We start from the raw sequence: 26,875 nt of genomic DNA, 5'->3' as shown, positions 1-26,875 counted from the left end.
CTCAGGGCCAGAGGCGGACGGGCCCACGGAAGGCGGGGTGGGGGGAGCAGGGGAATTGGTGACCCCTAACCGACGGGACGGGGCGCCCCCAGAACGCCTCGGGCGTAGCGCGAGGGAGGGCCCTCCGGGGCAGGGGTCTGACATCTGGGCGGAGTGGGAAAGCAGCATCCTGTCCTAGGGGAGTCGGGAGGAGCCCGGTCCCATCCAGCTGTGCAAACAGCAGGAGGCGGAGGAGGTCCCAAGCCTACCCCTGGGAGAGGGGCGAGAGGGGTGGTCAAGTCGCCGCCGCACCGGCCCCCGCGGTGCGGGTTGCGCCAGCCTCTTCGGAGCCCGACGCAGAAACTTGTTGCAACAAACAGGCGACCGCGGGTGCCCCTAGCAGCCAGCGGCGGAGTGGGTGGGCGGGTGAGAGGGAGGGGAAGGCTGGCGGACGCCGCAGCGAACTGGTGGGCAGACCCGGAGTCGCCGCGTAAGCGGGGCCGGCTCAGTGCGGTGCGGCAGGCGCGGCTGTGCGGCAGCGGAAGTCCTTTGTTGCAGCACAGTCCCTGGCAGAGCCAGAGCCTCTCCGCGCAGCCCAGCCCGAGCGCCGCGCGCCGCCGCCACTACAGCTCGCGGCCCCTTCGCCTCCGCCCGTCTTTCCCGCGGCTGATTTGCCTTAAACTCCCTAAAATCTCCGCAGCCCTGGTTCCTGCTGTGGCCGGTGAGTATCTGCCAGTTGTGGGGCTATTTGCGCAACTTTGGCCCGGGCCGGAGGGCGACGGGCCGCGGGCCTGGCGGAGTGCGGGGCCGGAGCGGCGCCGACCTGTGCGGGGAGCTGGAGCGCGGCGGGCGGACGCGTTGCGAGGACTCGGCGACGGGCGGCTGCCAGGCGGCTTCTTGATGCCGTCGCGCCGGTCCCGGGCGTGCGGCCTCCCTGGGTCTGAGGCGAAGCCCCTCAGAGACTAGTTCCCAAATTAGTTATCTTCTTTTCCCTTTCTTTTTCTGCCTTTTATTTTTCTGGTGTGGGGGGGAGGGGAGGTGTAGACGGGAGGCGGGAGGACCCGGTTGATTGACGTGCTCAGAGCCCGCTTCTCTCAACTTACAGCTGCGGCTCCGCGGCGGGTGGGAGGGGAAGTGTCCGGGAGCCCGAGGCCGCAGACTTGGGCGCGCTCCGAGGGAGGAGGCGTAAGAGCCGTGCAAATTCTTGCTACGCTCTTTCCCACCCCCTCTCTCCGGCACACACGCTTTTTGTTCAGTAAAAAGTGGAAAGTCTGGGATTTGGGAAATTTCAGTGGAAAAGATCTTCTGTTTCCTGGGAAGGACATGCTTTCGCTTCCAGTGGTAGGCGCTTACTAGAAGTTTCTGTTAGCGTTCGGTAAATGTGTTGGATGCAGATCGGGAGTCGTTGCCACTAAAGTATGTAGGCATGGGTCTGAGCTCAGCCACCCCTCCCTGTCTCCCTTTCTACCTAAGCAACGCGTCTACATAATCTGAAGGGTTGACAGGACATTTTCTAAATTGGGCGCGTCAGGAAGAGGTTGATGAAAGTCTTTGATGTTTTCTGGGGATAGGACATTTGTATGTGTGTAATAATGTTCTTAAATCTAGTTTAAATGTGGTAGATATATGCAGATTCTCCATTGGTCTAAGTATGTATCAGGACAAGAATGGTTTTCCCTTTGACACTAACCCAAGGAGTAGTATGAGGCTTTTTGAGACAACCTAGATTCAGTTTTTTGAGCTGAAGTTGGAGGCACTCTGAAGCAGATTTGGTAAAGGAGGCAGTTCTCATAACTTCAAAGCAATCATGGTCGTCTTTGAAACGGATAAATTAGGTTCTGTGGAATTTTGTCAGTGCAAATGGGTATGATCTGGAGAAATGGGGAGACGAGATAGAAAAAGGTGAAGCTTGAATGATGGCTGGCCATCACTTGCTCAGAACCTCAAAACTCCTTTGGAATCACTTGGTGGATATCTATTAAAGTCTCAATAATAACTGGATGGCGTTGGGAGCTAGATGGGGGGCGTCTTCTTCTTAAAGAAACAGGAAACTGAAGCATAAGGGAGGTGAAATGCTTTTCCAAAGGTTAATAAACACAAAAGTCTGCAGGAGAGCCTTCAGTTAACATATTATACTCATTTTAAAAGCAGGATTTCTCCATTAAGATCACATTTTCATGGTATTGAATAACTCAGGTTGAGCAGTCTTTACTGAAGTTTTTCTATTCTTCCCACCCCTAATATGATGGCTTACTTTTGTGGGGGTCTATGTAAGGAGGAAGTGGTGCATCATTGTCAGAGAAGAGAACACCTGTATTTGAACCAGGACCTCAGCAGGGCATAAGCACAGTCTCAGCCACTTGCAAGTCAAGAGCAAGTGGCTGTGTTTTTTTGCACTTTAACACTGCTAAATTTTCGTACTGTTTTCTCTCTCTTTTGCCAGGCTCTGGGGAAAGATAGCAGTACTTGGACCTTTTTAAGACTATCTCTGTGTTCTTTGCAGCACCGTTTCCCTTTCTAATGTGTAGGAGAAAAGAAGTGCCTTCTATCTGGCCTGTCCTCTAGCCTGGAAAAGCACTAATAAGCCTTTGCTGTTAACCTTCTGGCCCAAAGAGGAGGAAGCTATTTGGGATAGAAATGCAGAAAAATTCCCATAGATTTTTATTTGTAAGCTATAATCTTATCTTCCCCCCAAATTGAGGTATATTTGAGAAACATCTGTTTGAGAGGTCACTTTGGTCTCTGTAGAATGTTTTCTCCTGGAGTTTTCTTGTGCTAGTATCTCTTTATGATAAAATAGTGAAATTACTTTGTTCTCATATCCATATGTGAGCCAAATTGAAAGTTAACATGTGTCTTTTTTTTTTCTTAAAATGGAAATACTTTTCTTAAATTATAAAATTAATGCTCTTTGTAAAAATTCAGCCTATGCTAGAGTACATAAAATACAAAAACAAAAGTCATTCTGACTCCCACTCCTCAGAAATAATCACTGGGAACAGTTAATTCCTTGTTTAAAATGAGAGAAGGCAACGTTTGATCATAGCTGTGCTGCTGTGTGTGCTTCACTCTGCCTAGGGCTGACCTGTGGTGATTGATGGATTGATGGGCTCATGGTTTTTTGTTTTTTTGGTTTTTTTTGAGACAGTCTCACTCTTGCCTTGGGTAGAGTGCAGTGGCTGGTGTCTTCATAACTCACTGCAACTCTCAAATTCCTGAGCTCAAGCGATCCTCATGCCTCAGCCTCCCAAGTAGCTGGGACTACAGGCGTTTGCCACTATATCTGACTAATTTTTTCTATTTTTGGTAGAGACAGGGTCTTGTTCATGCTCAGGCTGGTCTTGAACTCTTGGCCTCATGGGATCCTCCTTCCTCAGCTTCCCAGAGTGCTAGGATTTCAGGCCTGAGCCACTGCACCTGGCCAGGGCTCATCTTTTCTGTTCACTACTCAGGTTGGTGAGAATTGCCAGGTAGAGGACAGGGGAGTATTCTGCATTGGACTGATTTAAAATTCTATGATTAAGTAACAGACCTGACAGTTTAAATATAACTGGGCTGCTATTTTAGGTTTGTCCTTATGAAGTACTTACTGTACCTTGGCAGGCTAGTTCTTACATTGTTAATGTTCTAATGTTGTCCAGCCTATGATGAATTGATTTATAGGGGCAGGCCAAACTCATTAAAACAAAACGTGCACATTTGTAGAGAGTTTCCTAATTTATAGTTAGGAAGGAGTGGGTATACTTGCCATGGAGACCACTGCCAAGATATCCTTATGCTGATAGGGGACTGGAGTTCCTCTTGATCAGTATTGCATGCTGAACCATATGGAAAGAAAATTAAAGAATGGGGTTGATTTTGCTGTTTGCAGATGTGGCGTGGAAGGAGGTGATAATTGGGGAGTGGGTGGCAGGGACTCAGGCCTGAATACCTCTCATAATTGGCATCTTGGTACATATTTAAGATAGATTTCTAAGTATACTTATATTTTGCACATATAGTCATTTGTGTATTAACTACAAGAAATATTTTTTTTTGTAGATTAGTCAAGTGCAGTAATGAGAAGGGGGGAAAGAGTAGAACAAGGAGTTCCGTCTAACTGACGGTGATAAGAAATCTTAGTCAAAGTACAGAATCACTTATTCCTTAATTAAGCTGGTATATTTAAGAAGAGTGAGCTGTGAGGAAGTTGATGTTCTAGAAACAAAGCCCCAAAATAGTACATAGACATTTAATTACACCACTGGTTATTTGAGTGTTGAGGACATGAGTTTTTTTTTTTTTTTTTTTTTTTTTAGTTTTCAATGTGAATTTCCAAGTCAGGGACATGAGTATTTTCTACATTACTCTGTCTTTGAATTTAAAATTGTTTTCAAAATAAAATTTGAAAATTAAAGAATTAAATTTTCTGTTAGTTGTCTATGTGAGACACATGCAGTCCTTTTAGAGATAACTGAAGAGTTCCATCCCCACTTTAAATGTGTAGTTTTAGGACAATGTATGTTTTGGTGGACAGTGGGAGTCAGTGCATGGAAGGGGAGGGGAAGGGACTGGTCATTTTTCCTGTAGGATGGGGCAGTAGGAGAATCATGAGAACTTTTAGATTGATGAAGAAGGCGACTCTGGGAGGCTTAGAATGTTCCAAAGGTGCTTTCAGTTAATAGTCATACCCAGATCTTTCTGTTGTCTGGTTTACAAAAACTGAAACTTAGGGCTTTCAGAAGAGTCCCAGCTTCTACTTAGAAGATGAGCAATTTGGGGCAAATCAACCAATGAACTTGTTTCTTCATTCTCAAAATGAGGATAATAAAAATATATTCAGGATGGTCGTGAGAATCATTTGTGTGATGTTTGGGAAAATGATTTCTAAATTTACAACCACTATAAAAAAGTTGCCCATGATTGAAATAAGCAAAAAATAAATAAATAAATAAATAAATAGGCAAGATAAAACTTATCCACTTCAACATTTATTCATTCAAAAACTCATCAGATATAGACTAAATGTCAGGCATTATGGTGATGCCTAAGAGAGTGCCCTGCTCTCAGGGAGCTTGCAGTAACACAGGGGAATCAAATAATTGCAGTACCTGCTTGGAGTGTTGTAGTAAGTATAGCCATTCCAGTTTTCATAATCCATTATTTGTCACCCTGTAGTTGTATGTATTGGCTGTCTTGGCAGCACCTCAGAGAGGCACCTGCCTCACCAGTGCTAAGATCAGAAAGAAGTTCCCAAAGAGAGTGAGCCAGACATGGGAAACAGTCTAAGCAAAGGGAATAGCATGTGTGAAAAGTAGGAAGGCTTTTGCCATGTTAGGCTATATGGGATGAGGAGAAATCTTAAATAGGTTTAAGGCCTAAAAATGGAGTTAAGCTTTGTAGAATGAACAATTTTTTTAAAAGAGACAGGGTCTTACTCTGTTACTTGGGCTAGAGTGCAGTGGTGTCATCAGAGCTCACTCACTTCAACCTCAAACTCTTGGGCTCAAGCAATCCTCCTGCTTCAGCCTCCTGAGTAGCTGGGACTACAGGCATATGCCATCACACCTGGCTAATTCTTCTGTTTTTTGTAGAGATGAGGTCTCACTATTTTGCTCAGACTAGTCTCAAACTCCTGGCCTCAAGCAGTCCTCCTACTATGGCCCACAAAAGTGCTAGGACTACAGGTGTGAGCCAATGGGCCCAGCTATGAACATACTTGTTATGATGCTGCTTTTTATTGGTTACATTTTGTTGAATTTTAATTAAATAAGAGTGTGATGTTTTCAGGATTTTGGTTTAAATTTTTAAAAATGGAGCTGCAAAATTGGAGACAATACAATTTTAAAGAATATATATATGATCTGCTGAATGAAGGAAACTGGGGTAATGCCTTCCATCATGATAGAGAGCTGCCTCACCAGTTATTCATTCAGTAACATTTACTGAATATTTATGTTCCAAAGAAATGAATGAGCCAAAATCCTCGCCCTCAAGATGCTCAAAATCTAGTGGGGGAGACCAACACATACATAATTATAGTAGCCAATTCTTATTTAGCACTTACTCTATGTCAGACAAGACAATATGTCACAATAACTCTAAAAGCTTGGGAGTATTGATACTACCCTCCCTTCTTAGATGGAGGAGTTGAGGCACAAATTGATGAAGCAGTGTACTCAAGGTTACACACTCAGTAAGTGGGAGTGCCATTATTTAAACCAGTCTGGTTAGTCTGTGCTAATGCTAAAACAGGCATTAAAACACAGACTGTTGTTGCTGTTCTGATGATTAAAATATAGTGTAATAAGTGCATAATAAGGAGAAAATACATAGATTAAGAGCAAAACCTAAAATAGCGGGAGATGAAGGTGTTACAGAAGCTTTCTGCAGGTGATAAACTGACTCTTAAATGATATGTGGGAGGTTCAGATAGAAAAGCCAGCCAATTAGCATGAGTAGAACTGGAGGGAAGAAATACATGTGATACATTGGGTGTGTGTGTGTGGAGCGGGGTGGAGGTGGTGACAAGCAGTTTTATGTTGCTTGAACATGAAGTTTGAAGCAGGAAGTAGCCAAACATAAGATTAGAGGGTGGTCACGGAGGGCACTGTATGCCTCACTAAGGAGTTTATACTGTAGCCTGACAATATGTGAGGGGAACCAAAGCAGGAGAAAAGTGGTCTGATTTTTCTTTATGAATCATCTGAGAGTGAAGGATGGATTTGAGGGACCAGTTAAGGAGCCTGAAGTGATAATACAGGCCTCACAAGGGCAGGGAAGGTAGAGAGGGAATAGAGGGGCAAATTTGAGAAATATTTAGTGAGAAAATTGGCAAGACTTAATGGTTGGATATGGGGGAAAGGTTCTGGGTGATTGGTGCATAGTGGTGGCAGCTGATACAGAATACAGAGGAAGAACAGTTTTAGATGGGTCCCAGACAAAGTCTGAGTCCACAGAGTGAGAGTACTCTGGGATAGACAGAAGTCCTACAAAATGAACCCTGAGAATACAAACGCCATGTGTGAAAAGGGACTTCCTGGTAAAGCGCTTTTAGCTGAGAAGAGCCTACTGTTTGCACAGTGCCCTCTGGTGGACAGAAGATTCTATGCTACCTCTAGGATGAATGGATCAAAACGTAGCTTGCCTGGATTAAAAACTTTTCCTGTTCCACTTCTAGAGGGAGAGAGGAATACTCCAGTAGCCACTATATTCCTTCTGCTTTCTGTGTAGGTAAATTCATTTCCTAGGCCTGTAATGCAGCTAAGTTATTTGGTTGGTAACCTCAGCTTTCCGGTGCCCTGGCATGAAGCAAAAAAAGGTAGCAGTTGATCAAAAAAGTTCAGAAATTAAAACCTTGTATCTTACACTCATAGAACCCTTCCTTAGGTCCTCACAGACAATTAAATTATGTAGATTTAGTTTCATTGGGTTATCTAATTTCACAGCCCATAAGAGATTGAAATGGTGGGCAACAGGAGATCAGCATACCTTTTAGAAGTGACAGCTGTTGCCTTGACAAGCAAGGAGGTGAAAAAATACCAACCAGCCACAATCTCTAAAAGCATAATAGTGGTAGGCCATTTTGTGTAGATTCTAATAGCCTTTGTAAATTTGAACAGCTCTTATATTTCAGCAAAACATAATTGATGCAGAAGAGAAAACAGCCAGCCAGGTAGTGCTATATGTGTAAACTGGAGTCAGAGTAGTGTGAAGAGCCCTAGATTGAGAAGACAAAGGTCTTATCCTGACAGTCACTAAAACTCTGTGCATATCACTTAACTTCTTAGGGCCTCAGTTTGCTTTCTGGTCTATAAAGCAGTGGGTTGAACTTGATCATTTCATAAAATTGTATAAACTCTGTTCACAGTGATGACATTAATGTTTTTTAAAAATTGTATTCTTGGATTGAAAAGACAATCATTTGTCATCTCTAATGTATATGTGTCCTGTGAGAAAAATGATTACCCCAATTTTATAGATGACAAAAGTGGGCTTACAGAAGTAAAGAAGTTTCTTTAGCTAAATAAGTGGTAGATCTTATTCAAATCTATCTGCTTCTTGAGCCCTTTTTAAAATTCTTTCATTGAACAAGCATGTATTAAGTGCCAACTGTGTGGGAAGAGTGTGCCAGGCACAAGGAACACAAAGGTCATTAAGCCTTGTCGTTGTCCTTGAGGGTTCAGTACAGTAGGCACTGCTCTCTCATACTGCTCCTTGCATCTCTGTCAGTGCTAATGATACAAGGAATACTACAGCACTGTTAGGATTAATATACAGCTAGAGTGTGAACATAAAACCAAGCCCCCATTTATAGCATTGTTTCTATGGGAATACATGTTTCAAGTTCCAAATAACTTAAAAATAAAGTTTTGGAACATAACCAATGATAATTTCAGAACATCCAGTACTAAGTACTGAATTTAGAGTCCAATACCCAGCCAGAATACCTGATGTAAATAGTGAATAAAATTTTCTATACTTGATCGCGTCTGTCATTTAAGTGCCTTGAAGTAGTAAAACCTTTTATCTTGAGGAGCCTCTATAACTGGTTATTCCAGTTTCAAAGAGAAACCTAAAGAATTTAATCAGTTTTAGAGCTTGGACTCTATACCCTGGAAAATGGTATTTTATGAAAGAATTTTGCCAATTTGACAAAAATCTTCAAGGCCATGATCTTGGACTTGCAAGTCATATTGTTTGTGTTTTTATCCCAAGAAGTCCTCTCTGTGACATTAGGAAGGTTATATAACACTGTATGCCTCTGTTTTTTAATTTGAAAATAACAGTATCTACTTTGTAGTATTTGTAATGAGAATTAAATGTTAAAATTATATATATATTATATACATACATGTGTATATTTATGTGTATTAGATAGATATATATCTCCCTGTACATCTGTTTAGAATAGAGCCTGGCGTATAGCACAGCTTAACAAATGTTAGCTATTCATATTATTATTGTATTAGAGTTGTCATTTACCCTACCTTCATAACCTTCATATACCAGCCCAGTAAAACAGATCTGCCTTCCCTCCCATTACATTTCCAGCCAAGCTGCTGTGTACCTTTCTTCCCAGTTATTTACACCCATACTTATACAAATACCTGAGATGCTTTCCCCCTTGCTTTCTATTTTTCTGTGCCCTACTCATTCATCAAGGCATCACTGAAATCTTACATCCTTCCTAAAGCCTCCTGTTCTGGTATAGTTCATGCATTTCTTCTTCTAAACTCTTGCTGAACTTTATTCAGTATAATTTAGCACTTAATCTCAAATTGTTTCTTGGTTTCAGATTTAATCCCTCAGATATAATTATTGTACACCATTCTTCTCCACCCTCCACCTCAATGCTATATCCAGTGTTAGGAACATTGTAGGTGTTCAATACATTCTTATATTCTGTTGTTAAAACATGAGAGAATCCTTTCATACATTGCAGGCTTTTAAAAAAGTCTGTAATCCTTGGATTTAGTCCATATGCATATATTCATTCATGTGAGACACAGAACTAGGTAAAAAGATATGAACATATATATATATATATACACATAAATCTCCTTTGAGATCCAGGGGTAATTGTAAGTAATTCAGAGATAGGGGTCTGAATTGAGAGTCTGATGACATGCTCTCCTCCAGATTTTTTTTTTTTTTTTTTTTTTTTTTTTTGAGACAAGAGTCTCACTCTGTTGCCCAGGCTAGAGTGCCATGGCGTCATAGCTCACAGCAACCTCCAACTCCTGGGCTGAAGCAATCCTACTGCCTCAGCCTCCCAAGTAGCTGGGACTACAGGCATGTGCCACCATGCCTTGGCTAATTTTTTCTATATATTTTTAGTTGTCCAGTTAATTTCTTTCTATTTTTAGTAGAGATGGGGTCTCGCTCTTGCTCAGGCTGGTCTCCTCCAGATTTTTACTGAGGTTATGCAAATCATCTTCAGATACCTCACCAATAATGCAAGTCTTTGACACAATTTAGAGTCTGGTTATTTGCCTCACAGAGTCACTTCAGAATTCCTTTAAGTTACTTCTTCATTCACTTTATGTGCTTATTTATAGACCCTTAAATTATCATTTGACCAAGGCCAAAGCAAAAGAAATTTCCAGCGAAACTGTTAGTTCCAGTTTAAGAGATTTAACAATGAAAGAAAAGTGTTTCTGAAATCTTCCTATGTTAGTGAGAAACTTACTGAAATAACTTACACACTATAATTTAGGGAACACATCTATTGAATAAGACTAGATGGGCATGTACAGATAAAGCCACATTACAGATAAAGCATTCAGATGAGGGGAGTCATTTGTGCAATAGCACCTGGCCAATAATGTTTTAAGGACTCATGCACAGGCCTTGTTTAGTCTTCTTTATGTAAAGGCCACACTGCATAGTACCAAGGAAGGGCTTTATGGTGGTTAGTACCATCTGGGTGATCAGGAGTCCTAGTGCATATTTAAACAAAGCTAACCATACCCTAACACATAGATCTTTGCCACCTTCTATAAAATAAGAATGTTGGACTAGATTAGATCTCTGTACGTTTTAAAAGTCTATGAATATCTAAATTACTTAATATAATATGCCTAATCTGCTTGTTGGCTGTTTTTAAATTTGAGACGAGCTGGTAAAGTTTTTCAAACTAAAATGTTCAGAATCCAGTGTAAAGTTTTTTGGATCACCTAACTCCTTATTCTTGCTAGAGTACCCTATACTGAGTATCCTTCTAGTCTTAGGGGAACACTTGGCAGTACATAGCTGGTGGTCCTTATCCAACAGACATTAAGTCCTTTGAAATCACATTTGAAGGTTCTGCTGTCAGCCTCAGCCCTTGACTTCTAGCTGTGATAAACTTGTCCTACCAGTGATGCAACTAGCAACACAAACAAGCAATCAGATTTCAGTCATAAAAACAGGAACAACTGAAATATAAGGAACCTTTTATTTAAAACGTTTTACAAACTTTATTGTACCATAAAGTTAACTAAATTTTTTGATAGTGTTGTTAAGGATGTCAAAAAATGGAAAAAAAACTTCTTTGGACTTTGAAATTAATTTAGTAAAAGTGAATGCATTATAAAAAATGTAATGCAAAAATCATCTTCAAGGGATAATAAGCTGAAAATCTCACAGGAATTTAGATCCCTCCTCCCCTGCCCCACACATACACCCTTCTACCTTTTTTTTTTTTTTTTTGATGTATTAAGCCTTCTTAAAGCTTTTCTGAATGAGATATAGCAAAAACAAAGTTGCTGGTATTAAAGCATGAATGAGACTGGGCACGGTGGCTCACGCCTGTAATCCTAGCACTCTGGGAGGCTGAGGCGGATGGATTGCTCGAGGTCAGGAGTTCGAAACCAGCTTGAGCAAGAGCGAGACCTCGTCTCTACTATAAATAGAAAGAAATTAATTGGCCAACTAATATATAGAGAAAAAATTTAGCCGAGCATGGTTGTACAAGCCCAGCTACTCGGGAGGCTGAGGTAACAGGATTGCTGGAGCTCAGGAGTTTGAGGTTGCTGTGAGCTAGGCTGACGCCACGGCACTCACTCTAGCATGGGCAACAAAGTAAGACTCTGTGATTGCTGTTAAAAAATTACTCTACCTAAAATCAATTTTACTTAGAACTTGGACATTTGCATAATAATGTTGCCTGTCATGTTAGGATTAAAATTTAGACATAGCACTTGCTCAGCTTCTAGCTTTCTGGGGAGAAGACAAGAGTATAGGCATGGAGGCAGTGGGATTTGTACTCTGGTCTGTCTGACCCAGAGCCTTATTCCCACTACAGCACGCTGCCTTCTTCCATAGAGTGGGCATTTTACTGAGTACATGTTGAATGAAATCACTAATCCAGGAGAAGCAAAAATTATCCTTAATGATGTCTCATTGAGCTTAAAGGATAACTGTGCTATTGCTGATCATCAGTACTTTATATGGTGGTCTGGTACACCAGAAGTACTCAAATATTGTTGAGTGAATATGCATCAAAATGCCATAAGTGCACTTATTTGTGTCAGTATTTATGTTAACAGAGTGTATGTATTTTTACTCATTTAATCGAATTGTGACTGTAGCTGCAGATGTACCTATCATATTGGTTTTCTTTGTGTAGTTGTATTAATTTTGGTTGCTGACCATAAAACTGCTTTCATCTAGGTAAGAAAAGGTTGTTGGAACTTTTAAGCTTTTTATGTCATTATTTCAAGCACGGGCTATTTAATACTTGAAAGTTTTTAAAGACTAACTTTTGGCTTTCTAATGGACTCTTATTTAGAAGAAAAATTGGAGGTTATCTAGTCAAACTTATCTCCTGATGCTTAAATAAGCATCACCACCATGCCAACAGGCACTATTACTTTCATGAATTATTACATGCCAAGCACTATATATTTTACACATTGCCTCTGAATGCTCATGTATGATATGTTCTTTGAGATATTATTGACCCTAGTTTGACAGTTCAGGAAACTTAGAGTCAATGAGGATAAGCAAGTTGCCAAAAGTAGCAAAGCTAGATTGGAACCCAGGTCTGTCTGATCCAAGGCCTGTGCTCTTTTCACTGTACTATAGTGTCCTCAATAACATCTTGTTCCTGGCTTTAATATGGGCACTGATTATTCTCCCAGCAAGTTTGTTTCATTTTTGAACAATTCTTTTTAATATAAAGTATTGTTTTGGAAGTCATATCTATCCCTCTGCCTCTTTTTTTTCTGAGACAGAGTCTTAACTCTGGTGCCTAGGCAAGTGCCGTGGCGTCATCATAGCTCAGAGCAACCTCAAACTCTTGGGCTCAAGCAATCCTGCCTCAGCTTCCCAAGTAGCTGGGACTACAGGCATGTGCCACAATGCCCAGCTAATTTTTTCTATTTTTAGTAGAGATGGGGTCTCGCTCTTGCTCAGGCTGGTCTCAAACTCCTGAGCTCAAGCTATCATCCTGCCTCTGCCTCCCAGAATGCTAGGATTTATAGGCATGAGCCACCACGTTTGTCCTCTCTGCCTCTTTCTCTAGGATTTATTATTCATTAAAGGTCTCCAAATCCTACAAAAATGACTATAGACCTAGAAATCTCATGCTACTTAAAATGGGCTTGGGTCAACATTTTTTTGTATTTTTTCATTTTTTTTTACCTTTTGAATAAGGTTGATTTTTGTGTGGATTTGTTTTATATAAGTCTTATTACAGCATAATTTTGTATCCTTTGTTTAGTTATTTGACTCTCTGTCCTGAAAATTTCTTCAGTAGTCTTCATTTATAAATATAATTTCTAAAGGCTACATGACAGTGAATTCTATGGAGTAGATTTACCTTAGTTTACTTAGCAACTCCCTGTCTACCAGGCATTCAAATTATAAATAACACATTGATAAATATCTTTGTGCATACATTGCTTTTTGTATTTAGGTACATGCCGAACGTGCTTCCTCATAGTTTTGTACAGATATCTGAGTTACACAGGTTTGAAATATTGTACCTACTTGAAACACTTGATCTGGCTTCCAGAAAAGGCACAGTGGTTGTGATTTTAAGAAGGCAGCAGGTCTCATCATAAGCCACCTTCATTTCACCAGTCCTATATCTCTTGCTATGGAACCTGTCTTGGAGGACATGGGATAGGCCTACAGGTGGTGGGAAAAGGGGTATGTGGTCTTATCTGATTTTGAGGAACAGATAAAAAGCAAGTAGAAGTAAATAAACTTAGATACTCTCTTAGTTACTACTACAGGAGTTGAAGAGTTTTAGGACTGAAGAGTGGACATTGTATTTCTTTGTACAGCTTGTTAAATGTTCTTTTAAAGTTCAAATTGCATAGGAACTTGTTTTTAAGTAGAAGATAGATTCTGAAGGTTTATGTATACAGATTAAAAATTGAAGCTAAAGTTGGATCTTATTTTGGCTTTATAATATAATACGAAGGACTTCTAGTGCTTTTAATATTTTCCTCTTCTTTATCCAAAGTCAGTTCCATACATTAAAAATATGTATAGTGTCTACTACCAATGTTTAGTAAAGAAAACTAGTTGCAGAAAGGTACATGTAGTTTGATACTATTTAGGTTAAAAAACAAAATACAAGAGCACAACTGTATAGTAGGTACAAAATATGCTGACTGTATGTATGCATATAAACAGATCTGAAGGAATATAATCCAGAGTGTTTGGAGGGGTTATCTCTGGGAAGAGGTATGTGCTCTGAGGTGTGTTTTTATTTTATATACTTATGTGTTTGAATTTTTTGCAATGAGCATGTGTTGTACGTACTTTTTTATAACTTCTTTTAACAAAGAAATGGAAGAAAATTTATACTCTAAGTATAGATAACTCCCTCCCAAGTAAACCCACTACTTCTTCATACCCTAAAATTCATGCCAAGCATGAGAAATATTCTAATTCTATAGAATTATTGCTTCTAAAATAATTGAAGAGATGAGAAAGGCATTGATCAAAACTTATTTGTTTGGTGCCATTTCTATATAATCTTATAAGGTTTTTTAAATAGAATTTTTCTCTATGGAAAATTTCAAACATAGACAAAAATAGAATTATACTTATCTCCTAGCTTAACATACAGCCAATCTTGTATCATCTATAGCTCCCATAACCAACCCCTTTATTTTGAAGCATATCTGAGATATATCATTTCATTTATAAATTCTTCAGTATGTATATCTAAAAGATAAGGACTCTAACACAACCAAAATACCTTTATTACACTTTAAAAATAAGCTACATAGGTCCTTTTTTTTTTGAGATAGAGTTTCTCCATTGCCGGGGCTCACAGCAACCTTAAGCTCCTGGGCTCAAGTGATCCTTCTACCTCAGCCTCCCAAGTAACCGGGACCACAGGCATGCGCCACCATGCCTGGCTAATTTTTCTATATACGTTTCGTTGGCCAATTAATTTCTTTCTATTTTTAGTAGAGACGAGGTCTCACTCTTGCTCAGAGCTGATCTCGAACTCCTGACCTTGAGCGATCCACCCGCCTAGGCCTCTCAGAGTGCTAGGATTACAGGTGTGAGCCACTGCGCTGGGCCTAAATAGGTCATTAATATCAGTCATCTAAGAAATTTTTAGTATGCTATAATCTAGTTATTAACTTGGAGTTCAAGTTGCCATTTTATTTACTGTCATTGTTCATATCCTTCAAATTCTTTTAATTTAATATCTTTTTTTCTTTTCAATTTAGTATACATCTTTTCCCTAAGAGTTGTAATGAAACCAAAATTACAGTCTTTGCTTTTGATGCCTTTGTTCAGTATGAAAAATCTGAATAAATGGCTGAGTATGTTAATCTTCACATTTTAAAAAATGATTCAGGTATATATTAATATTATTGTTTTATAATATTAGACTATAAAGAAAGCTATTCATATCTTTTTTTTTGAGACAGAGTCTCACTGTGTTGCCCGAGCTAGAATGCAGTGTTGTCAGCCTAGCTCACAGCAACCTCAAACTCTTGGGCTCAAGCGATCCTTCTGCCTCAGGCCCCTGAGTAGCTATGACTACAGGCACACGCCACCGTGCCCAGCTAATCTTTCCTTTTTTAGTTGTTTGGCTAATTTCTTTCTATTTATAGTAGAGACCAGGGTCTCGCTTTTGTTCAGGCTGGTCTCGAACTCCTGAGCTGAAGCAATCCACCTGCCTCAGCCTCCCAGAGTGCTATGCTAGTATTACAGACGTGAGCCACCACGCCCAGCCAAGATAGGGTATCTCTTGTTGCCCTGGCTAGAGTGCAGTGGTGTCATCAGAGCCCACTGCAACCTCAAACTCCTGGGGTCAAGTGATCCTCCTGCCTCAGCCTCCTTAGTACTTGGGATTGTAGGCATGTGCCACTGCAACTGGCTAATTTCTCTGTGTTTTGTAGAAATGGAGACTTGCTCTCGCTCAGGCTGGTTGTAAACTCCTGGTCTCAAGTAATCATCCGCAAGGTGCTAGGATTACATGTGTCAGCCACTGTGCCTGGCCCTATTCATATCTTCATTGTAACAGCAATGTCACAAAAGTTATAAATCATGATAAAAATTACTTTCTCCAAGTGCTTTTCTGATATCTTTTCTGATTTTAATATTTTTGTTTTACATAGGTCTCTAATTATCGAAGATGGCAAAGCCCAGCCACAGCAGCTACGTTCTTCAGCAGCTAAACAACCAAAGAGAATGGGGTTTTCTCTGTGACTGTTGTATTGCAATTGATGACATTTACTTTCAAGCACACAAAGCAGTTCTAGCTGCCTGCAGCTCCTATTTTAGAATGTTTTTCATGAACCATCAGCATAGTACTGCACAACTGAATCTCAGCAACATGAAAATTAGTGCAGAATGTTTTGATCTTATTTTGCAGTTTATGTATTTAGGAAAAATTATGACAGCTCCGTCCAGTTTTGAGCAGTTTAAAGTGGCAATGAACTACCTACAACTGTACAATGTTCCTGACTGCTTAGAAGACATACAGGACGCAGATTGTTCTAGTTCAAAATGTTCATCTTCTGCTTCCAGCAAACAGAACAGCAAAATGATCTTTGGGGTAAGAATGTATGAAGATACTGTGGCTAGAAATGGCAATGAAGCCAACAGGTGGTGTGCAGAGCCAAGTTCAACGGTAAATACACCGCATAATAGAGAGCCTGATGAAGAGTCTTTACAATTAAGTAGTTTTCCTGAACCACTATTTGAAGTATGTAAAAAAAGTTCCATGTCCAAATTATCTACTCCAAAAGAACGTGTGTCACGACGCTTTGGACGGAGTTTTACTTGTGATAGCTGTGGATTTGGCTTTAGCTGTGAAAAATTATTAGATGAGCATGTGCTAACCTGTACTAACAGACATTCATACCAAAACTCAAGATCCTACCACAGAATAGTTGATATTAGAGATGGAAAAGACAGTAACATCAAAGCTGAATTTGGTGAAAAGGATTCTTCAAAAACATTTTCTGCACAGACGGACAAATACAGAGGAGACACAAGCCAGGCTGCTGATGATTCAACTTCAACCACTGGAAGCAGAAAAAGTAGCACAGTGGAGTCTGAAATAGCCAATGAAGAAAAAAGCAGAGCTGCTGAGAGGAAAAGAATCATTATCAAGATGGAGCCAGAAGATATTCCTACAGATGAACTGAAAGACTTTAACATTATTAAAGTTACTGATAAAGACTGTAATGAATCCACTGACAATGATGAATTAGAAGATGAACCTGAAGAACCATTTTATAGATACTATGTTGAAGAAGATGTCAGCATTAAAAAAAGTGGTAGGAAAACTCTAAAACCTCGTATGTCAATAAATGCTGATGAAAGAGGTGGTTTAGAAAATATGAGGCCCCCTAACAATAGCAGTCCGGTACAAGAGGATACTGAAAATGCATCTTGTGAGCTGTGTGGCCTCACAATAACTGAGGAGGATCTGTCCTCTCATTACTTAGCCAAACACATTGAAAATATCTGTGCATGTGGTAAATGTGGACAGATACTTGTCAAGGGTAGACAGCTTCAGGAACATGCTCAAAGATGTGGAGAACCCCAAGATCTGACAATGAACGGGTTAGGAAATACTGAGGAGAAAATGGACATGGAAGAGAATCCTGATGAGCAGTCTGAAATAAGAGATATGTTTGTTGAAATGTTGGATGATTTTAGGGACAATCATTACCAGATAAACAGTATCCAAAAAAAGCAGTTATTTAAACATTCGGCCTGTCCTTTTCGATGTCCCAATTGTGGCCAGCGTTTTGAAACCGAAAATCTAGTGGTTGAACATATGTCTGGCTGCCTAGATCAAGATATGTTTAAGAGTGCTATGATGGAAGAAAATGAAAGAGATCACAGACGAAAGCATTTTTGTAATCTGTGTGGCAAAGGATTTTACCAGCGGTGTCACTTAAGGGAACACTATACTGTCCATACTAAGGAAAAACAGTTTGTCTGTCAGACATGTGGAAAGCAATTTTTAAGAGAACGTCAGTTGCGACTGCATAATGATATGCACAAAGGCATGGCCAGGTATGTCTGTTCCATTTGTGATCAAGGAAACTTCAGAAAACATGACCATGTACGGCATATGATTTCTCATTTATCTGCTGGTGAGACTATATGCCAGGTCTGCTTTCAGATATTCCCAAATAATGAACAGTTGGAGCAGCACATGGATGTTCATCTGTATACATGTGGAATATGTGGAGCAAAATTTAATTTGAGGAAAGATATGAGATCACATTATAATGCCAAGCATTTGAAAAGAACCTAAGTGATTTTTCTACTGTACTAATGTTTAGTTGATAGCAGACAAAACACCAAAGCAAAGGATATGAGCTATTTAGAAATCGATTTTATAAGATGAATTTGTTTGAAAAAAATTTCAAGGCCCTTTTACCTTTAATATTTTTGTTTAGGATCTTAAGTATCTACATTTTAGGCATTAAATGTTTATCATTTTTGTTGTTTCTTATAGAATTTATTGTTTTTAGTTTTTCTTAGCTATGATTAAAATTTCTTTTAAATGTAGACTACAAGTGGTTGTTACCCCTTCAATGACTATTAAACTTTAGTTTTTTATCAATAAGGTGATGACTTCACTATTTCTACGTGTTTTTTTTTAAAGGTTATCCTGTGAAATTTAAACCCAACATCATTGGCCATTCCTGCTTATATTTTAAAAATGACTTTAATTATTTGAAACTATCCCATTCACTTTTAATTTTTTTGTTTTTTGCTTTTTTTTCTCAATTAAACCATGAGTTAGCTATTTATTCCCCTTTGTTATCAGTGAAATTCATATTCTTAAATTGACAAGCTTATTAGGCAAGTTAGGTGCACTGAATCTAACCTTTAAGGTTGACATGGGCTTAAACTTGGCCTAAAAAGATTGATGAACTGGAGGAAATTCTTATAAATGAGTATTTCCTATATTTGATAAAATATTATCATTTAATAATCACATTTAAAACTTATATTAAGTGTAAATCCCAATGACTTTCCCCCACTTGAAAAATTAGTGGGGATAAGCCATTTTGTTTTGTGATATTAAATTTAACTATGATAGTTAATTAAAAAGACATATATCTTGTATTCATTAAAAATATTTTAATTTAAAATAAAGTGTGTTAGTTTATCAACTATTTTTGTTTATAAATAGACTAATAGCTCTCTAGGAATATGACATCTAAAGGAAAATGATTCTTCACCTTTAAAATTACATACTTCTGGAACTTAAGTTGCCATGTATACTGAAAAAATCTAATAAAATAAAGAAATAAATTATAAATCTGGTTGTTCTATAAAAGTACAGTGCACGAAAAAATGTCTTGTATTTTATACTATCTAAGATTTGGAGAAAATGTGTTATAGCAAATTGCAGTTTATTACCATACTTTATTATTTTTTTCTGTATAAAGGACTATAAAATTTGAGGGCTATAAAATAATCACAGAGCATATACATGGAAACAGCTTATCATTTTTAAGTTAAAGTAGATTTGTTGTTGCTGACATAGGGTCTACATCAATTACATGTGAATTAAAACACTGGCAAAACTGACCCACCAATAAACACAAAACTGACCCACCAATAAATACATCTATTGAATAGAATTGCCTTTTAATGTGAATTACTTGAAATTTAATACCTTTTTCATATGAAAGGGATTTTACTTAACTCCTATGCTTAAAAATATAATTTGTGATTATGAACAATAATTTAATAGTATTGTTCCTTTTCATATATTTTTAAAATATGCAAATCATATTTTTGTATACAATTTGCATAAAATAAGTTGCCAGGACAACTGACAGACATATTGGCTAGTACAGATTTAGTTGAAATTATTAGAGCACAGTGTGAGCTCAGAGATTTGTGGGGATATGTTGCACTGTTAACTTAGGAATAGCAGAAGAGTCAGTACAGAATTAAAACAAAATAATGGGAAGGGGGAATACACACAAAAAAATTAGAAGTTAGGAAGTTTTTATAAAGCTACAAAGTTAACAGAAAAAGCAGGAAAAGTGATTCATCCTAGTCTTGGATACAACAGTTTATTAAGTAATTAAATCTGAAATGCAACTTAAAAGGAAATACGGTATATATATGACTGATAGGAACTGACTGATAAAAGTACTCTAACCCAGAGACCATCAGAGGGCAGTATAAAGAGATAAAATTAATTCAAACCAAATTTCCAATCTACAGTATACAGTATCTTAGTGGACATGATTTTCTTTGAGATTACTTTTTTCCATGACCCTCATCAAAATTTCTGTTGCCATGGTTTTCCCATCATGAAAGAAATAAGGGCTTTTTCTAAATACTACCACTCTTAGAAGAATGGATTATTCATTCCATTAGGAAGGGGGTTAATTTAGTGTTTTGACATGTACTAACAGCCAACAATTAGCAAGCAAATATATAAACATTAAACAATCTCTAACTTTACATGACTGCAATGTTCATAGTTTTAGAAAGCCACACCTCAGAATGTTTTTTCCTAGTTTCATGGTACACAGGACACAACTTTTTGTTCTGGAACTAGCTACAGGGCAGCACAGGCTTCTAAGGAGAATGTACCATTTTCCTTATTATGGTGAAGACTTCACTTAAAGGCTACTTGCCTTTTAAAATTAGGGAGAATGAAAACTATCCAACACTTTTCTCCAATGTAGTTTCACATCCCTCCTCTCTTTCCTGGGGTGGAACTACAAACTGTAACTCTGCTATTGCTATTTGCCCTCCCAGGCTTTGAAGGCAGTGAACCAAGGCTGTGAAACCTGCCTGTTCCTCCTGCCTTTGTAACTTACATGTTTAGGTTCCAAATTGAAAAGTGAAAGGAAAACCTGGATATAGTGGAATTAAGTTCCTCTTTCTGTCTCATAAACACAGTGAGACCCTTTTGCTTAAAGGCCCCTTTATTCTAAATAGCAAGAAAACCTGGAGGAATGGTTAACAAGCTTGCCATCAATTATAGTGCAGTGTGTTCTATAATTCTTTAGTAAATAGGACTAAGAATCTCAGAGATTAATAAAGCACAACCAAGGCAGCAGTAGATCAGGACTCAGAAATTTGTCTAAATCTCTCTCATAGTCCTAAAGTAATAATATTCAGAGAAATGACCCACATGAGTAAAAAGGTATATGCCAAATGTTTAATGTCTAAAGTAATAATGGTTTGAGTACAGACAAAAATTATTAAATTAGAAGAAAGGATTCCAGAGGGACTACTTATAAAAATAAAAGTGTTAAAATTAGGACAGAGTTTGCTACAGTAGTCAAGACACCAATTAGGAAAAACCATGTTCTACTGTAGTTAAAAAATATATGGACAGGATATAAAAATTGAATAAAAATCAATGGATCTGAAAATTAAAGGTGAGATTAGTAAGGATTCAAATAATTTAATTATAATAGAATGCCTAATGGAACAATTGTTAAGAACATGCGAAAGATGCCTAAGTCAATAATAGATACTAACTTTCATACTCTAACAAAGTAGGAAGAGAGGCTGCTGGTGATTGGCAACTTGCTCCGTGGTTAAATAATACTTTTTCTTCTAGATCAGTAGTTAAGGAATTTACATATTTAATAGATCTCTGGAAAATCCCCCCCCCACCCCAAACCAGTTAACAGGTATAATATTTAAAAATAAAACTTGTCATTATTGTTAACAAAAAGCTAAATCAGTACCAAAAGAAAAAAACCTGAATGTGTATGTGCACACATAGTTGAAAATAAAGAAATTTGGTATACCTAATTTTAACTGGGTTTTTATCATGAATTAAAATTTTAGGGTTTTTTTTTTTTTTTGCCATTTATCTATTTTGATCAGTTCCTCAACTTTCCTCACCTCCACCGTCTCCTTTGTAACAAATGCTTCTCAGTGATAAATGCCAGTGCTCTGCAGGTATCCTAGCATTAACATCTAGGATGCAGGGTACCAAAAAGCTCTGGGGGAACATATCCTTGTAGAATCCCTACCATATTCTTGATACCCAAGGTTCAGTAAACTGGGAGTGATAGGATGAATGCCAGGAAGCTGAAGCATATAGAGTTTTATTTGATGTTAAGAACTTGAAGCTGCATCCCAGATTTGGAAATCCATGATCCATCCATCCTAAGGCTCTCAATCCCAGCATCCATTTATTTAGCACTTTTTATTCTGTAAGTGCTTTGCATACATAATTCCTATTAATCCTCACAGCTTTATGAGGTAAGTATTATACTAATTTTCTAGACAGGGGAGTGAGGTTCAGAGAGATTATTTTCCCTAAATCACATAGCAACTATTAATATATTGACCTGGAATTTGAACCTATACCTCTGACTTCTACATTCTTGTACTTAACCACTAAGCTACATAATCTACCCACCAAGAAGTACAAAGAAGGGCCTTTTCAGCCTAGGATCACGTGATAAATTTCCTAGGAGGCTGTGCTCCTTTTTCATCTGTCATCTGCTGTGCATGGTAAGGTAGCTGGTAATAGTGGATACACAACATGTTGAGTAGTGTGAAAACAGAAGTGGAAAATAAAATTTTCTATTTATTTAAATGGTTCATTCAGAATGATGTTTTAGAAAGAAATATTAAATGTTTATATATGTTTTGTTGTTCCTTCATTTAAACTTAAAACATTTAGTGGTATTGTCAGCCATGTTTTGGGCCCATAGTAGGTGCTCAATTAAAAATTAATTTGACTTCAACTTCCACATTTCTTTGTCTGTGACTTTTCCTCCCTTTATTACCCCTATTCCTGTCCCTTATGTTTTAATCTCTCCCACCAATCTCCATTTCCTTTCATTGTTATGAGACTGATGAATTGAAGGATTCAAATCATTTGAAAATAAGTACTCCCAATAAAAAGCAAGATGAAAGAATAACCAGTTTCCTCTTCTTGCCTTAGCATGTGAATAAGAAATTCATCAATTCTCTGGTTAATAAACAAAAGAACCCTTTTCCCCAGTTAACACATTGTGATTGATATGATTAAGATTTATAGAGCAATGTAAGTGTGTTTAAAAACAAAAGTTGGTTATTCAAGGCACTTACAATTCAATTTGCAAAAAATATCTATGGATTCTTAGGGTAAACTTACAAAGAAAGTTTTATCATAAAAGAAATGAAAGATAATTTCAGGCAACGATACACAAGTACATACCACCGGAACCTAGCAGCAAACTTAAACAGTATTTAATAGTTTAAGTGAAACAATCCCTCCCAATCTAATACTATTTTAACTTTATACGTTTGTTACATGATTTCTATACTATGTTAAACATACCACTTTAATGATCTGGCTACCATCTGCCAAATGTTACTTTTCAAGTGAGAACAAAAGAATGATATGGTGAAGATTCCATGGACAATGTCTATATAATCATTTAAGTGGTAAATACAAGCTAAATGACAATAGCAGTTTGCAAACTCATGCTAATTTAAACCAATTTAATACCATTTACATATTTATATGCATATGCTTAGTTGAATTTAGCATTAAAAAATTTAAATCCTATTTAAGTTGCTCCCTTATTATATTCAGGAGAACCAAATCATTAAGGTCCATCAATAGTGTCAGAATTGTTCATCCTTTCTATCAAAACCCACCACAGATCGCTAGGGGACAGGAAGCAATTATAATTTATCATTACTCATTTGCTGACAAAAAAAGATAGCATGAAGATTATATGCACGGCTCTGAATTGAATGTATCCATGTACTTTTAATGATCATTATACTACGTGAAAAATCACAGGAAACTCTAGGGCCAGAGGATGAAAAACAATTTAAAATGCATGATTTCATTTCAGAGTCAAGAATATCAATAATTTTATCAGATAATTTGTATAGTTCTCTACCTGTTTGAGAAAGGAATAGAGTTAGCCTATAAAGCCCTCACTTAAACTTATTTAAAAGTTACTGTGTTGTTTTTTATTCTACTTAAACCAATTGCTCATACCAATCAAAATTAGCAGAGCTCATTTTTAGGTGATAGAAACATAATCCTAATCATCCACATTATGAAAACCATTTTTTCTTCCAAATGCTTATGTTCCTTGATGCAGAAAAAAACATTTTAAGAGACAAATTATTTTTTATTTAAAATACTTTAAAAATATTTAGCATCATTATTATTAGGACAAAGCATTACTACAAAAAATACAATTCTACCCAGAATCAATGGGACAGGTTAGGATTATAAGGCTAGGATTTGAAGGAAAACCCCTTCTCTTCCTTTACGTGTGTGTGTGTGTGTGTGTGTATGCTTGCGCATACTTCATTTTCATTAGCAGAGTGCACAGAACTTAATATTTGAAGAAAGCAGTATTAGCATGATGGCTGAAGACAGTAAAAATAACATGAATTTTTAAATTTGTTAGATCTGTTTCAGAGATTTGCCGTTAACAAGTTAAAGTACATTGTAAAATTATTTTATTTGAAGGAAAACACTTAACTACTTCCTTCCTCCCTACTTTCCTCTACCTGTCTGACCTCATACCTTTTTTACATTACGTTTACATGCCCTACCCATTCTAGCTTATACCATGCAAGAACAAACTGAAATGTGCCCCTATAGCTAAATAATTATATTAGTAATAAGAACACCTTATATTTGGAAGTAATTAAATAAATTTAAATTCTAGGAGCCATGCTTTTGTTCCTATTCTCTGTTCTGTTAATAGTATGCTGGCTTAGTGTCAAAAGCCAAGAAATTCTGACCTAAAAATTATGTTGTTTCTTGTAGAGCAGTCAACTTGTAATATTATTTTTCTTGAGTTTTGTCTTTTTCTGTGTGGCAGTGGTGAAATAGGGCCTTCTAAACCTCTGGAGGAGTGAGAGATCTGAATTTGGAGAGGACATGGGGAAGAATCAATCTTCAACAGATAATCTTTAAGTGCAGACCCAGGAATATCAGATCTGAAGTGGCACCATCTTTTCTGTCTTCCTGACAAACTTCATCAACCCCAAAAGTTCCAGTTGCAAAGATCCAAGAAAACTCACTAAAGATCACTTTGGAACCACTTTGTTGTAACAAAATTGATTCATGCTGACTATCCTAATATTTGTGGAAAATATGCTACAGAAACGTAACTAGAAAATTCATACAACATCAGTGGTTAAAGCTACACTAAAATGAAACTTTATATGCTAATTATCTTCAAGTCTCCCTTCTAAAATAAAAGGGCTTGCTAGGCTACTGTACATATATTATAAAGAGATAATCACAAATGTGTATAAAAACATATAATTCTAAACTTAAAAAAACTAGAATTATAGCTTACATATTATGAAATGTAGTTAGGCAATTTAAAAACTTATGCCCCAAAATTTGTAGTTTAGGGTATAAATAAAAAGAAGTGGTTACAGAGAAAAAAATTTTAAGACCAATATTTTAACAAGGTAGTATGGTTGATACTGACTGTAATACAACATTTGTCATTCTTCCTTTTCCACTGTATATACCAATCATATACTTTATTAATATTGATGAAGCTTCCTTTCAATTCTGTTATCTTGAAGAACAGAACTGGTATTACTTCAATAGCGGTAAGATTTACACAAATCACACATTATTTTCTTCTGAAATTCGCAATATAACCTAATAAGGCAGAATTAATAACTGTTAAACATTTATTCTCAATATTAATGTATAATGCCATGCTTCTCAGCTTTCAAATTTCATATAAAATTTAAGTATCGAATGAAATGTGGCTCATGCCTCTAATCCTAGCATTTTGGAAAGCCGAGGTGAGAGGATCGCTTGAGGCCAGGAATTTGAGACTAGTTTGGGCAACATAGCAAGAACTCGTCTCTACAAAAAAATTTTAAAAATTAGCTGGGTGTGGTGGCATGTGCCCATAGTCCTAGCTACTTGCAAGGCTGGGGCAGGAGGTTTGCTTGAGCACAGGAGTTTGAGGCTGTTATAAACTGAGATTGTGCCATGGCACTCAAGCCTAAGCAACAGAGCAACGTCTTGTCTCTAAAGAAACAAAAAACAAACAAACAAAACCTTTCATAGAGAAATTTAATATTTGGTGAGATTTTAACTTGACTACAAATGCTTTGTTTTACACACACACACACATATATACATCTCTTAACCATATGAATCTTATAGTCAAATTATTTACTGATTGTGAATATATTTGTAGTTTTACTTCTGGTTAACTATGTACCCAATTCCTTATTATTATATCTTGTTTCTCGTGAAATATTAAGATGTTATATATTTTCAGAAATGCTGACTTTATTTTTATGCCTATTTCTTCAAATGTTTTAATAAGGAGTTGCACAAAGAGATCTAATGTAGAATATACTTAATAGGATATGCAGAAGTTATGTCATTTAAAAACCCTAGCTATAAAGTAGGATAACTTGAATGTTCATTCTAAAAATTAGACTAACTGAAAATCAGAGAAACAGTTAATTACAATGTGATAGTGGGTAGAGGGAAAGAAGGGAGAAGAGAAATCCACTAAAAGAGTTCAAATACACGTGAATTCAACTGCTTTAAGATAAATAAAACAAATAAGCCAAGAAAGGTATTAGAGTCTAAAAAATACTAGAGTTAATCTCTTTTGGGAACATGAGGAAGCATATAGAACTGCTGACTTCTAAAAATAAATAGGAAATAGGAAAGACAAAAGAATATTACCAATAATTAAAGGTGCCAGATCAATACAGTAACAACTCATTAAAAAATTTTTTATTGACTAGTGGAATTAGATTTACTAAAGAAAAATGGCTTAAATTTTGACTGTACTAACTACAAATGTAATGAATTATAATAATTATAAATGGTATAAATGCATTCTATAATGTGATTATTTTCTGTATAGTAGTATAAAATGGAATTATTGGGTTACATAAAGTACTTCTGTTATATTTTTTAATCCATTGCTTTTATCTAATAAAATTTCTTCCTCTATGTTCAGAAGTTAAA

General features: G+C 37.3%; 1 protein-coding gene across 2 annotated transcripts; it reads left to right on the top strand.

Moving 5' to 3' along the window:
• Window positions 1-56: 56 nt before the first annotated feature.
• Window positions 57-26,875, top strand: ZBTB1 (zinc finger and BTB domain containing 1). 2 transcript variants are annotated; one of them, XM_012777685.3, is made up of 3 exons: window positions 57-700; window positions 16,041-17,955; window positions 24,732-26,875. In XM_012777685.3, exons 2-3 carry the CDS (start codon window positions 16,058-16,060, stop codon window positions 24,766-24,768), a joined length of 1,935 nt encoding a protein of 644 aa, XP_012633139.2. In that variant the 5' UTR covers window positions 57-700; window positions 16,041-16,057; the 3' UTR covers window positions 24,769-26,875. The 2 variants fall into 2 exon arrangements, with proteins under 2 accessions (XP_012633139.2, XP_012633134.2); XM_012777680.3 differs by lacking the exon at window positions 24,732-26,875 and having other exon boundaries at window positions 16,041-18,519.

The sequence above is a fragment of the Microcebus murinus genome, chromosome 6 (assembly GCF_040939455.1).
Source record: "Microcebus murinus isolate Inina chromosome 6, M.murinus_Inina_mat1.0, whole genome shotgun sequence".
NCBI lineage: Eukaryota > Metazoa > Chordata > Mammalia > Primates > Cheirogaleidae > Microcebus > Microcebus murinus.
This window is presented reverse-complemented; position numbering and strand designations above follow the sequence as displayed.

Excerpts from the sequence above, each read along its gene's own strand:
- ZBTB1 (XM_012777680.3), top strand. The coding sequence starts at position 16,058 with ATGGCAAAGCCCAGCCACAGCAGCTACGTTCTTCAGCAGCTAAACAAC.